Below are 13,987 nucleotides of genomic sequence, written 5' to 3'. Positions count from 1 at the left end.
TGCGGCATTTGAAAAGCTGGTTCCTGCATGGGTGCTTGCTAAGAGGGCCTTTCCAGAAATGCATTTGTTTTTCTACAGAGCCGTGCCTTTCCTAAGACATGGGGACAGATGATCCAGGGAGCTGGCAGATGGCTGTGTGCCTCTCCATTGAGTTAGCCTTCTGGCCCTTTACTTGTAATTGTTGGTCTCTGGATCGGATCATTGTTAACACTCACCAGGCCTTCCTGGCACAACACTGCAAGGACAATGAGCCAAGGGAACCAAAGCCAGACTATTTCATCCTTGTCACCAGCAGGGCATTGTAGGCAGAATTACTGTGTCCCTGGATCCTGCCATCTTCTTGTCTAGGCGTAGAAGGTTCTCTCTCACAAGATTATTTTGAGGACCAGCATTGAATATAAAACATGAAGGATAAAGTCATGCTGAATGTTGCCTTTGTGCTCTACAATTTCCTGCTCATCTCAGGTCTTCTCTTTGAAGCAGATCATATCATTGCATCATGTTTTAATAAAAAATATTGTCTTTGGGCTATTAAGTCATTTTTTCCAAGTCTGGTATAGAGCATAGCCAAGATTCGACCTCAGGTCCCTTGCTTCCAGCTTGGGGCTCACTTGTGATACTGTATGTTGTGATGTCATTTGACCTTCTTTGAACCTCAAGTGCAAGACTGCTTCCTTAGTTGGTGGCACTCCATTCAATACCAGCAAGTGTATAATTTCCATACTCATTGTGTGGTTCTTTTAGCTCACTGCTCCCATTTCAGTGTGACCTTTGCAGTCTGAGAGCAGCAGAGGTTAGGCTTCCTTGGTCTCTAAGTCTCCCCCTACTCCCATGAATAGCTGGCTTTACTATTAATCTACCATTGATAGACATAGAACCCAACAGCCCCCTCCTCAAACAAGCAAGCTAAAAAACACTTAACAAAAAGAGCCAACACTATGGAGTCAGGAATCCTGTGACATGCCACCTCTGCTTTGGTAGCTAGAAGAAGAGTGTGAGCCTCCCCAAGGCTTCCAAAGTTTCAGGGAGCCCAGGGTTGTTTTGGGATGACTCCTCAGGATTCTGCCTGGTTGTCCATCTTGGTGGCCAGTGGAACCCACCCATTTTGTTTTGGAGAAACACAAGGCTTAGTCTAACATGATGACAATATTTCAATGGCATACAGTGCCTTGTGGACTTGTACGCCCTTAGCTCAGCTTTGCTCTGTTGGCCTTGGACAACTGCTTGAGCTTCATCTGGTTCCTTTGAACAAAAGACCAAGTCTCAGTGTCTCTTTTTGTCAGTTAGGGCCTTGAGAGTCTCCTCATTAGCGTTGGGGTCCATCTCAAAGTGTTAGGTTTTTCGTTGTTGTTATTGTGTTGTTGATGGTTTGTTTTTTTCACCTGGTGCTGCTTACAGATGAACTCTGCTCGTTGTCTCCATCAGAGCTACTTCCATCTTGGCTGTAGCTCACTTGAGCTCAGTTTGTCAGTTTTTGGCCTCTAAGTCTTAGGATGCTGCTGATAGGCTCTTTGTTTGCTTCTGTTCTTCTGTTTGCTTTGTTGTTGTTTCCTTCTATCGTCAAAGTTAGAAAGCCAGTTCCTCGGTATAAGAAAATATTTTTCCCATTCTTCCATTCCCAAAGGGTCCAGGAGCCCCACAAGGACACCATGAAGGCTGGTGGATCTGGACTGAGGGGGGCCTGCATAAACTGTTGCACCAACCAAGCTCAATGCATGCAGTAAACCCAAACCCCATGTTCAGATCTAGCCAATGGACTATTTGCTAAGGTTGTGTGGAGGGTGAGGACTACCTTTGGTATGAACTCTGGGTCTTTGGTATGAACTGTGGTGCCCCAGATTGGATCACTTCCTCTTGGTAGGGAGGCCTGGTGGACTCATAGGAAGGATAAGCAGACTACCAGATGAGACCTGATAGGCTGTGATAATATGGTGTGGGAGGAGGTCCCCTTCTGTCACAGGTCTAGAGGAGGGGAAAAGGGTGAAAGAGGGAGGGAAGGGGGAATGGGAAGATACAAGTGAGGGGATAACAATCAGGATGTAATCTGAATAAATTATTAAAAAATAATATTCTGCCAAAAAAGAATTTTCTCCAGTGTCTCTTTCTTCACAGTTGTTGGTTCAGTCTTGTGAATAATTATATTATAAATTTTAACATGTAAGGAGTCACTAAGAAATCTTGTCAATCTGTAGATTGATTCAGTAGGTCTGAGATGAGGCTTGGAACTTGGCATTTCCAGTATGTTCCAGGTGATGTTAGTGCCCCCAGCCTCAGAGCACAGTTTTAGGGGAAGTTGATTGGCTACTCATGATTTCACAGGACGGGTGGATTTTCCCACTGCTGCAGAAACCTGTGTCAGCAGTAAACAGGAATGGGGTCCAGGGAGTCTGGGAATGCCTCCTGAGGCTCCCGGATAGACAGGCACCAAGACTCAGCCCTTGTCCTCACAGGCTCTTTCCAAATGGAATGTGAGTTCCCCAGTCCAGGAGGCACAGCGAGATTCTGTGCCCACTAGGTTATGGTGTGATAAGGAAACAGATGTTGGCAAGCCAGTGATGGAGGTGGGTGGGGGACATTACAACTCTGGTTTGCTTCCAGTTACTGGCTGAGACACACCTTCAGTGAGACCACAGGCAGCTGTTGCCTTGTTCAGTCTTGTTTCCTTTTACACTCTGTAATTCAGTGTAATGCATTAGTCTCAAATGTGGGGAGAATTTGGAGCCATATTGGCTCTGGAAAAAGCCTCATTGAGTGTGATATGATTAATCTAAAAAGAGTGCTTGGTTCTTACGTGGAACCTCCGATTCTAAGAACATGGTTGGCATCAAATAACTAGAGTTTATCCTGTAAGATACCAAACAATTACAGGCATATTGCATGAATTTTACCTTCCAACAATCATCCATTGTAAAATTTAAAATGCTTTATAGTAGAAGTTGATGGCAAAATGTAAGGACATACAATTATCTCAATAGATAAGCTCCATATCACTTTTTTAAACATAAAGTTTAAATTCTCCTTAGCTCTTGAGTGATTTTTGTTTAAGTCTCCAGACTAAGCAACTACTACCATCAAGGGATTATATTATAGGTTTCTAATTAATGTTCTTATTATGCCCCAAATTATAATGATTGGAAAGGTCTCATTGTACCACTTTATTTTTTTCTGAATGGAGACATAGTATTTGTGGATCTTCATGGAGCAAACTGTAGTAATTTAACACATGACTGCAGTATGACAACAAATGATGAGGTCTGTGGAGTATTTGTCTGGCATTTTAACAGAACATATTTTCGGATTTGATAATGGAGGAGTTGTGATCTTGTGAAGGAGTCATGCTGCTTTCGTTTTAGAAATGTTTCTTATGTTTCGAAGTAGTTATTTGTTGGGATAAACTTCAGCTTAGTTTGAAATCTCTTAAATTTTTTTTCTTAATTTATCATTTAAAGCAAAATAGAATAGGAATACCTATAATTCTTTGTTAAGTAATATATGTCTAATGGGAACACAGGTATACAAAACAGTGATGATAAGATCTACTGACCTCAAGTGATCATTCTGACTTACCTTTTAAAAAATTGTTCAGTTTACATCCCTTTTGCAGCCCCTCTCTTCTCCTCCTGGTCTCACCCTCCCACCTTCTTCTCCCCTTTCCGCTTCTCCTTCCCCTTAGAAAAGGGGAGCCCCTTTCCCAACCTGCCCTGGCACATCAAATCGTATCAGGACTATGCATGTCCTCTTCTCCTGAGGCCTAACAAGGCAGCCCAGCTAGAAGAAAATGATCCATAAGCAGGCAACAGAGTTCATGTCAGAGACAGCACCCACTCTAATTGCTAGGGGGCCTCATGATGACGAAGCTACCCATCAGCTACACATGGGTCAGAGGCCTAAGTCCAGTCAATGTTCTTTGTTTGGTGGTTCAGTTTCTGTGAGCCTCCATGCTCCTTGGTTAGTTGACTCTTTTGGTCTTCTTGTGGAGTTCTTGTCCCCTTTGGGTCCCTCTATTCTTCTTCCAACTCTTCGACAAGACTCCCTGAGCTCCACCTAATGTTTGGCTGTGGGTCTCTGCATCTGTTTCAATCTGTTGCTGGCTAGAGCCTCTCAGAGGAGAGTTATGCTAGGCTCCTGTCTGCAAGCATAGCAGAGTACGGTTAATGGTGTCAGGGGTTGGGTCTCCCCATGGAGTAGGTCTCGAGTTGGGCCAGTCATTGTTTGGCTCATCCCTCAATCTCTGCTCCATCTTTATCTGTGCACACCTTGTTGACAGAGTGCATTTTGGGTTGAAGGTTTTGTGGATGGGTTGCCGTCCTACTCCACCCACTGGAGCTCTGCCTTTAGTATAGGAGCTGGCCACATCAGTCTCCATATCTCTCGCTGCTATGAGTCTCAGAGTCACCCCCAGATCCTCCCAAGTGCCTGCCCCATCTCAGGTCTCCAGCTTGTCCCGGAGTCTCTTCAGATGCACACCAAGGACCTTTTTATTGTTTGCTTTGAGGGCCACAAGGAATTTAAACATTCTAATGCCTCCTTGAAAATAAAAATACTTTTTTCCTTCCTTTTTTCAGATGGATATATATTTTGATGCTAGAGGGAGTCCTGGTTTGTGTGTTTAACTCCTGGTAAAGTTAGCTCTTTTTGTTGTGCAACATGCACAAATGGGCCTTAAGGGACAGAAGTATACCTGACTAGTTATCCAACTATACAGCCAGAACTGAGAAGATAGGTCTTGGCTAGCAGGGAAGGAAGGAACTGGTACCCAAGTTGGGACTCAGGTTTTTGGCCTGGAGCATTGAGATCCATGGCAAATCATTTGTCTGTTGAAGGTTTCTGTGAAATCACAGTGAGTTGCTTCCACTTGCAATGAGTATGTGGGAGCAAACGGGGTTGGGGTGGGGTGAGTCAGCTATGGCCACAGAGGGGCAATTCTCTGTAGCTGTACCAGAGAGAACTCCTAGCAAGTGGGGTAAGATGGCTGTTGTCACATAGCAGCTGACCAGGAGCTGGGTACTAAACTCACAGATCAGGGTATTCTTCATTTCTCTTTGTTATTCCAAAGATTTAGCAAATTTCACTGAATTATTCTAACTCTGTCTTAAGTATGCTAAGAGGAAATAGAGACAGAGCCTAGACACTTGAGTTATAAGGTTTGGAGGGAGAGAGGTTAGTTTAAGGATAGTAGCACTGACTTCTGAGATGTCCCTAAGAAACAAGGGAGTTGCAGGGGTGCTGGTACTGTAAGTTGCATCCTTCCTGACTCATGGAAGACACCCTTCCCTTTGGATACTGTGTGTGTGTGTGTCTAGTTATATCAAGAAAGGGGGCATCTTGACAAGTCTTCCTTGGTTTGGTACTTTGGTTGGTCTTTCAAGTCCTGTCAGTGGATGGTTGGTCTGTGTACCTACTAACATACAGGTTTTGATTCTTAGCTAGGCCTGTTTAGATTTAGAGATGTGCAGTTCACGTCTAGGCTTTAGGACTTCTAGCGTGATGATCATGATGTAAAAATGAGACAGGACATAAAAGTCAGAGCCTCCTCCAGACTTTTTCTTCTGAATCAACTTATTGAAATTAATCTGGCTGTTACAAAGAATAACATTAATATTAAAGCAGACAAGACTATGTGAATATTAACAATTGCAATCAGAGGTTTGCACTTTGCTGGTCTTACAGCGTCAATGTGTTAAACCAAGAGGCTCCATTTCCCTAAGCACCAAATACAGCATCATTCATTATTGTAGTTGGCTTACAGTGATGGCTAGGATGGTATGATCAAATGAGCTGGATTCCGGAACTGCTGTTCCATTTACATAATAATGTATTACCTGTCATATTTGAGAGTGATTGCATCGATGGAAACATTTTCACTTCTTCCACAGGAGGAATTTATTTTTCACCATCAGCTCTCACACCTATGTTGCCCAAATGCTAAGCTGACAGAGTGTGTTTAAACTAAAGAATTTAGGACTGGTAGATCTGGATTCCTTCCCATGACATTTTTGATGTCCTCAGATCTTTGGTGCTGGTATATTTTGTGGCCCTGGGGTGTATAATGACATTGTGTCTCCAAATTAGGCCTTTTTTGTGCCGTAAGTATCAAATAAAGAAAAAAAAACTTGTCCTTAGCATTTTCTGATAGATGGAATTTTTTCTTTGAATAGAGGTATGTCTTAGAAAGCCTAACTTTGAATACATTATTCCTTCTTGAAAAAAAATCCTGATTAAGAGCAGGAACAGTGATAATCAAATATTTAAAAATATGCAAATGCAGCACTGTCAGTTTCTCTCAGTGTGCCCAATAATATTTGATAAAAATATAAATGAGTGATTCTCTTATGAAATAACACAAATTATTCTTTGGGAGAATATAATTTTGCTATAAAGTAAAAAATGTTTTAATATTTATATAAGAAAACCACAACACGTTTATAAGTACTCTATCAAGCATCTTTACAATGGGGCCACCATGACATCTGGAAACGCAATAAATATTCACGGACACACGGAGTATGAAATATACATCTTGATTTTTATAATCGTGTGTGCTTTATTTTTTACACAAATGGAATGGAAGTGTTGAATATTTACACTTAACAGGAGTGTAAGCTGTGCAGTGCCTCTGTAAACTCCAGCCAGGCAAGGAGGAATTCCCCCTCCCTCGCTCCCTCCCACTCTGCATTACAGCTCGATGGAGAAACACCCTGTCAGAGAGAAGCACAAAATTGTCATAGTAAAAGGATCTAATGGGCACAGCCTGGTGCACTCAGGAGTTAAGATACACTTAGGAAACACAAATTTGAAAAGAAGAAAAGTTTGTCATCCCATTGGGAGTCAACCATACCGCTTGGCTGTCTGTCCTTGTGAGATGTGAGGGAGATGCTATGCTCTTAGCTGATCTTTGTCTAAATTCTCTGCCCGTCTTAGCTTGTCTCCAGCTGCTACAAGGAACTGCACAGCTGTACGAAAAATGGTTTCAGTGAGGAGGAATATTTACAGACTGAAGTGTGTGTGTTTCCAACCACAGTGACTCATACCTCATGTAAAGTGTGTACATGGTGTGCACACCATAGATACCATACACTTAATTAATGCACATCCACAGAATTCTCTATGGAGCTTCCTGGAAAATCAGTTGTTATATAGGAGGTGCCCGACATACTTTGAGGGAACTCATGTCTCCCCAGGAGTGACTCATTAGTATAATAAATTTAGGAACTAGCCTTAGTCCTTGGCTTAAATGCTTTTTGTAGGAATTTTAGACAGGACCAAGGCAGGAAAAAAAAAAAAGATGTCATGTCACTGGCAAGTCCATTCAATCTCACCAGAGCAATCACCAGCTGAAAAGCAGAGGGGGCTTCACATGGAAATGGGAAAAAGAAAGTAGAGGGAGAAATCTCTCTCCAAACTAGGGCGGTGTCATGGCTTCAGTGAGGTTTGTGAGAATAGTGGTTGGGGCCAGAGTTTGCCTCTGTTGAAAGGAAGTGTCCTCAGCCTGGGGGGTGCTGGGAGTGGGTTCCTGGAGACAGGCCCAGGCAGAGGCTTCCAGGTGCTAGGGGGCCCCACAGCTCTTGCATCAGCACTGCCAGGGCAGTGGTGCAGGCTGGCTCCAGGTCAGGGCCTCACACTCAGCTTTGCTTTCTAGGCTGAGTAAGTAAAATAGTGACCCCAAGTATATGTGTCATTAGTCCATTGTATGGACCTGCTGTCTGAATCAGCCATGAGCCCTTTCTAGGACGGGAAAACTAAGGAATAGGATGTGATGATGATCAGAGTTATGTGAGGAGAGAAGAGGGCAGGCAAGTGTGGGAGAGAGGAAGAAACAGGGAAGCAGGAGGTGGAAGTAAAGGAGAGATGGCCAGAGAAAGAAGAGAGAGGAGGGATAAGGCCAACAACCCAGGAAGGATAAAAAGAGAGGGTCAGAATGACAGGTGATGAGAGGGGAACAGTATTAAAAATGAGGCAAAGAAATAGATGAGAGCCAGCGGTGTACAGAACACCCCCTGGCTCAGTCCTGAAGGGCTGGCAGTAGGATCTAAGACAGCTTACAGAGGCACCCGAACACAGCTTCATCTGGATGGGCTTGCCAAGTGGATAGAGCCAACCCCTGAATTTGGGTCTGGGAGAAAAGGCCTTCAAATAATAGGCCATCAAATCTCATGGAAATGAGCAATAAGCAAATGCCTCAGCAATAACTGGCTGACAGGTGGGATTTAGGTTTTGGTAAAGCTGAGACCCCCATGGTGCTACACATTGTACCAGAGCATGAAAAATAGCACCAGTGACACGATCTGGCACTTTTCCGAAAGGGCTCAGCATGTGAAGGTGACACTGTGCCCCCAGCGAGCCTTCAGGTTGGAGAGAGCTCCGGACAAAGTTTGCAGTGTTAGCACCAGTCTGGCCCAAGGCTCCAGGTGCATTTGCACCAGATGTGATCTGGGTGACTTTCATGCCATTTCCATATGTTGTCGGATTTGTTGCAAAATACACCAGTTCTTTGGAGCCATAGAGACCTCAACATTGGGAAGCGCAAGACAACACAACAAAGTGGATGAGTGAATTCTATAGGAAAAGATCCTCTCACCAATGTGCTTGGTGATTCTTCAAGCAAATATATATGTATATATATTTATATAAATCTACATAAAAAATCAGTGCTAATGCTAATCTGGAAGCATCTACACTGGGAAAATAAATAATTATATTACTACAAAACCAATGGTTTGTGGTTCAATTTGATTGTACTCAGCCACAGCAATACTATCAAATGGAAAGCACATCACACAACTGGAGAAAACGTCTACTCATTAATGACAGTCCTCTACGGTAAATGGTTGCATGCTCAGTGGAGAAACCAAAGAAGTTATCATGGCGGCCTGTAAGGAGAGCTGGGATCAGGAATGGCATTCTAGTGGCAGAAAACTTCTGAGAGCAGTATTGATGGAAGTTGGCCTTGACCCGGAACTGGTGAGTTGCAGACATGGACACATCTTTTGAGCCCTCTAAGGCTGTCTCTAGAAAACTGAACTTTTGATTGAGGGAAAAAAATATGCATGGCTGCTTGCTTCCCTTTCCTTGGGCAAAGTCAGCCTTAAGACTTAGGTAGATACATAATTTTGCATTTTAATGTTTATTTTTGGTGACTGCAGCTGGGCAGGCATGGTATTTATTTAGTAAAAGATAAACAACTCTTGATTTTGGAAAGAGACTCTCAGCTTTAGGCTTTGATGTCCTAACTTAGAAGAAGCCCCATCACTCAGATGGCCCTGTCTTTTGTTCTTGTACTCCAGCCTATGTGCTGGTTGGCTGCACAGTGTGGCAGAATCCCTGCCAGGTCTTAATGTACCCCAGAAATAAGGCGATGGGGCTTAATCTGGGCAGGCATAGAACCCAGACATGAGTGGTTATTAATAACACTAAAAAGTCTCTCTCTGAACACTGGGCAGAACCAGTGCTGATGTCACCATCAGCGCAAAAGTGGGAAGCTAACTCATGTTTCAGCTTATAGGCTTCGGGAGGTTTCTTTTTTAAAATCATCATTAGTATAGTTGTTAGAAAAATAAACTTGGTCCAGGTGCAGCCCTAAGGAAGGCAATTCAAATGGTTGAGCTCAAAGTCACAAATCATCCTTTTCTTGTGGTGCTCTTTGCCCTATGTTCTGAAACAAACAAACAAAAAAAAAAGTGCATCCCTCACCACTCCCAACCAGATAACTTCTCTTTTTTCTCTTCTACAGAGAAATAGTGCATCTTAGGACAGATCTCCCCCTGTAATGCCAACTCAGGCTTTTACAAAACAATTGCTCTGTGAAACAAAGAAAAGATAATCCTAATGACTTATGGTTTGCCAGAATACTGAATGGTTCTTGAACTGTATGCAAGTAACTAGGAGCTGTCTGTCTGACTGTCTTGTGTGTTTGGCTCAGGCTATTTAACTAGAGGAAAGCAATCGTTCCCTTTTGATTATTTGCATGAATTTGTCTCTGAAAAGCCATCAACTTAAAAAAAGAACTATAACAAAAATCTCTCCCAAAAGTATCCATGAGGGCAACTTATTAAGGAGTGTGTTCCATAAGAGTGTATCACTAGTGTGCTAGTGTGCGTGGGTGATGGGGGAGGTAAGTGAGAGGAAGTCTTCATCAGACCTGGAGGAAACTCAGATGCTCTGAATGGATAATTGGCAACAAAAGGGCGAGTGCAGCCTCAAATTCTTGAATTTGATCATCTGCTGAGAGTGCATACATTTAGTCTTTCAATGTTTTTTTTTTTTTTAGTCTTTACAAAATATTTCACAAAACTTTTTAACCTATAGAAATTCATTTCTATACATTTAATATATTTTATTGTATAAATTATTCTCATCTTTAGTGCCTTCTTTCATCTTATAAATGGCAAAATAGACAGTGACAATCATAAAGCTAGGCCAGATGGAATGCCCTCCTCAGTAAGGTTAGTCCTCCACACACTTGTCAATTTTACGACCCGCTTGTCTTTGCACACGCCAGCCATGGAAACTAAGCAATCATCCTCCCCTGATCATGTTGTCTCCAAAGGGACTCTTCTGTTTTCCTTATTTCCTTTGCTTGTTAAGAAATCAAAGGATGTGCATAGTTATACAATTCGAATGTATCAATTACAGAGGTGGGGAAGGGGAAGGTTGCTGAGGTTTGAGTGCTGGCAACTTTTCTTAAAGCAAAAACCACAGAGAGCTCAGCAGCTAAATCAGCTCTGGACATCTGCTGGGGTGAGAAGGCTGCCTGTCTCTAGGGCAGAGAGCCCATCAGAGGTTCATCCCGACACCTGGTACTTTGAGCAAACCAAAGCCTTCCTGCATACTGCGATGTCTTTTCCGTCCCACCCTTTGGCCCCTCTGTTTCCTTCATGGCTTCACACAGTTTGTGTTGTACATTCATAAGGATTCACATTGACTGCAAAAACATAAATGCAACAAAAACATAAAAGCCTCCAAGTATTATATTATATATATTTTGTTCATCTAAATGCTCTTCTGCCGTTGTCAAAGGTGCAGTAGCTAATTTATAACTTTTCCTTTGAGGGAATCCAGATGAAAGGTCCAGACTGCTCTTCGATAACAAGCTTGCATTGGTTGTAAATATCTTCTAAGGTGTCTCCTTGGACAATAGCTGTTGCAAAGACAAAAGTACCCAGAATTAGGAGGTTTCCCCCTTGCGGGTGAGGATAGTGATCTCTCACCCAACAGAACCTTGAATCAGCAACAAATAGCTCAACAAGAGGCTTACTGTTTGAGTAAGGAAGAAAATGCATGTTTATGCAAGTGTGGCCACATCAGTGATGCTTTAAAGGGGCATTCTTTCCACGCCCTAGGTCAGTAATGAATGTGTCTAACCCTAGTGCTTTCAGTGTGTGCTGGCAGTTCCAGCAGTGAATCACTCCTGTTTGTTTCATGGCTGCCTCTCTGAGCCAGGTGCTGGAGAGGAGCACCCCACAGTTTCAGACTGAGGCTGCCCATGTGGCCACAGAGTTTCTACATTTCACTTAGTTAAGGCAGAAATTGAAGTCTTATAGACATAGAAATAATAAGAATTTTGAAGGAAGCCCTTTTACTGAGAAACCCCATTTATTGCCCAAGTTATTTGGTAAATTAAGATCTTTATCTCACAGAATTATTTATACTGTGATCACCTGGTAAGGAACATAAAACAAAGAAACATAAATCTCGACATTTTAAGTTACTAAAACACTTGGCTCTCAGTGGAGATTTGAGCACATTTTGTTGCTGCCCTTAAATAAATGCTGTCTTGGTGTTAGGTCTCCAGAGCCCATCAGCACTACCCATATACCAACAAGGCTTCAGGACGAACTATAACTCAAGTAGAGTTTGCATCTTCATGTTTCATAAACAATCTTCAGATCACAGTAATGGTAATCTACCCGTGAGTATAAACTATGAGCCAAATAGTCAGGATTTTGATTTAATTTCCCACTTGGGAATGGAACTTGGGGCCTCTGGAAGAGCAACAGGTGTGCATAACTGTGGAGTCATCTCTCCAGCCCTTTGATTTTTTTCCCCCACCTGGATGCTCTCTTAGAATGAAGTTTCTCTCACATTACTGAGAGAAACCTTAATATTAACTTTTGTAAAATGTTGCTATTGGCAGAAACAAGTGGATCACTGTGAGTTCGAGGCCAGCCTGGTCTACAAACTGAGTCCAGGACAATTAAAGTTACACAGAGAAACCTTGTCTTGAGGAAAAAAAAAAGTTGCTACTGCCACCTCTGGTATTCAAAACAACTGCAACAAATCCCATCTCCTGAGGGAAGCTGTTGTATTTAATGTTATTTTGGAGGATGCTGGGGTCAAACACTCTACTACTGACCTACACCTCAGACTCAATATTTTGTTTATAAGTCATTGAAAATCAGCTGTAAGACAAACTCCACCAACACTGGCTTCTCTCTGGATTTAATCAATGTTTCATGAGATCAGGGAAGAAGAAGGAACTCAGGAAATCCACAGGAAATTCATATTCCATCCCTAAAATGTCTTGTTGCTGAAGACATTTTTTAAAAAATCAAAAGCTATTATTGGACTTGCAACAGCATTAACTGGAATATCTCTAAGTGTGTGTTTCTCCTTGTGCTGTGTGTTTCTCCCTGACTGAAGAGATAGGCCTACAGGTTTTCAAGGCAGAGATGGCAGGGCAGACACTGACCAGTTTGATCCTTAAAATGTTCATTTTCAAGTTTTTTGAATATCAGGGAGATAGCTTAATGAGGTATCATGCCTAAGATCTCCTTGATAGCAGGAGATAGCTCAGGGGCATCTACCACTTGTGGTTTAGGGCCAGTGGAGAACTGGGAATGAGCTAACTCAGAGGAGAGAATCCAGAGCCCTAAACGAAATGGGCAAGGCAGACAGCATTTAAAGCAACAACAACAACAACAACAACAACCACAACACCAAAACAAAACTAGGCAATCTCAACTGGAAGGTTTTGGGGCCTAGCTTTACCAGGCATGGGGCCTATTCTAAGTATAATACCAGGCAATTTATCGTCTTTTCTTGTAGTGTCCAAGACAAGGAAACTTACCTGTAAAATATTCTCCAAATTCTTGTTCTAGCTTAATTGCCCGATCATAGGTTTTCTTAGCTTGTTCCTCCGTTAGACGCTTATTCATCTCCCTGAAAAAAAAAAAAAAGAAAAAAAAAAAAAAAAAAAAAAAAAGAAAAAAAGAAGGGTTTGATATTAGGACACAAAGAAAGTATACCAAATCTCCCAAATTTTAAAATGCACAGCAAAAAGAGAGCCCTGCAGGGGGCACAGTTCAACCTTAGCAGCTGTTGAGGCTTCACTTTGGACTCATGGTTGGTGCAACCATTTCAGCTGCTGAGGGCTCCTTGACAGGGCATTCAGTCTCTTGGAGGACAGGCATCACGTGCAGCATTGGACTGAAGCATTGGACTGTGGCCTCTGCTTCATCCCCTGCAGTCCCTAGAGCAGGACTAAACTCTCTAGCGGGCGCTATAGTATGTAAATGAAGTGCTTGTGTGTGCCTTGGAGTTCTGCTTCATCAAAACAGATCATCCTTCAGCCACGTCTTTGTTGTCCTTGATTTTGAGAAGATTTTACATCTCTAACATACATGTAGGATACAGAGTTGAACACAGTCTTCCAGAAGTGGTCAGAGGGAGGAAAGAGGAAAGTGTATCTGGGTTTGTTAGGCAGCATGAGCCTTGTTTGTCTTCAGGTCCTACACTTATAATTGGTTTAGTTTCTTGCCTTCATCCCTCTTAATGTAAGCAGAAACACACAGAGCTTCTGGAGTGTTCTGGAAAGTAGAGCAGATCCCTAAGGTATTCTGTAGTTCTCACTAAACCTCTACAAACACCGAGACAGGTCTGTAGTGATGAAGACTCTAGACTTCCTGTTCTTAAGCCCAAATGACAGCAGAAGTATCTCCTGAGGGGCTGAACTACAGTGGACATAGAATAACGGATGTGACTAATAATT

General features: G+C 42.5%; 1 protein-coding gene across 24 annotated transcripts in view; it reads right to left on the bottom strand.

The window, feature by feature from the left end:
- Window positions 1-9,513: 9,513 nt before the first annotated feature.
- The window catches only part of Dlg2 (discs large MAGUK scaffold protein 2), a 1,899,378-nt gene continuing 1,894,904 nt past the window's right edge, over window positions 9,514-13,987 (bottom strand). For all 24 annotated transcript variants that reach the window (XM_051148923.1, XM_051148943.1, XM_051148920.1 and 21 more), the window contains 2 exons: window positions 13,067-13,158; window positions 9,514-11,137 (listed from right to left, as the gene is read on the bottom strand). In XM_051148923.1, the coding sequence (XP_051004880.1) occupies window positions 11,031-11,137; window positions 13,067-13,158 (199 nt within the window). In that variant the 3' untranslated portion in view covers window positions 9,514-11,030. The remainder of the gene's footprint in view (window positions 11,138-13,066; window positions 13,159-13,987) is intronic.

Source organism: Acomys russatus, chromosome 7 (assembly GCF_903995435.1).
Source record: "Acomys russatus chromosome 7, mAcoRus1.1, whole genome shotgun sequence".
In the NCBI taxonomy this organism is placed as follows: Eukaryota; Metazoa; Chordata; class Mammalia; order Rodentia; family Muridae; genus Acomys; species Acomys russatus.
Note: the sequence above shows the minus strand (reverse complement) of the source record. Positions and strands in the feature narration are given on the sequence as shown.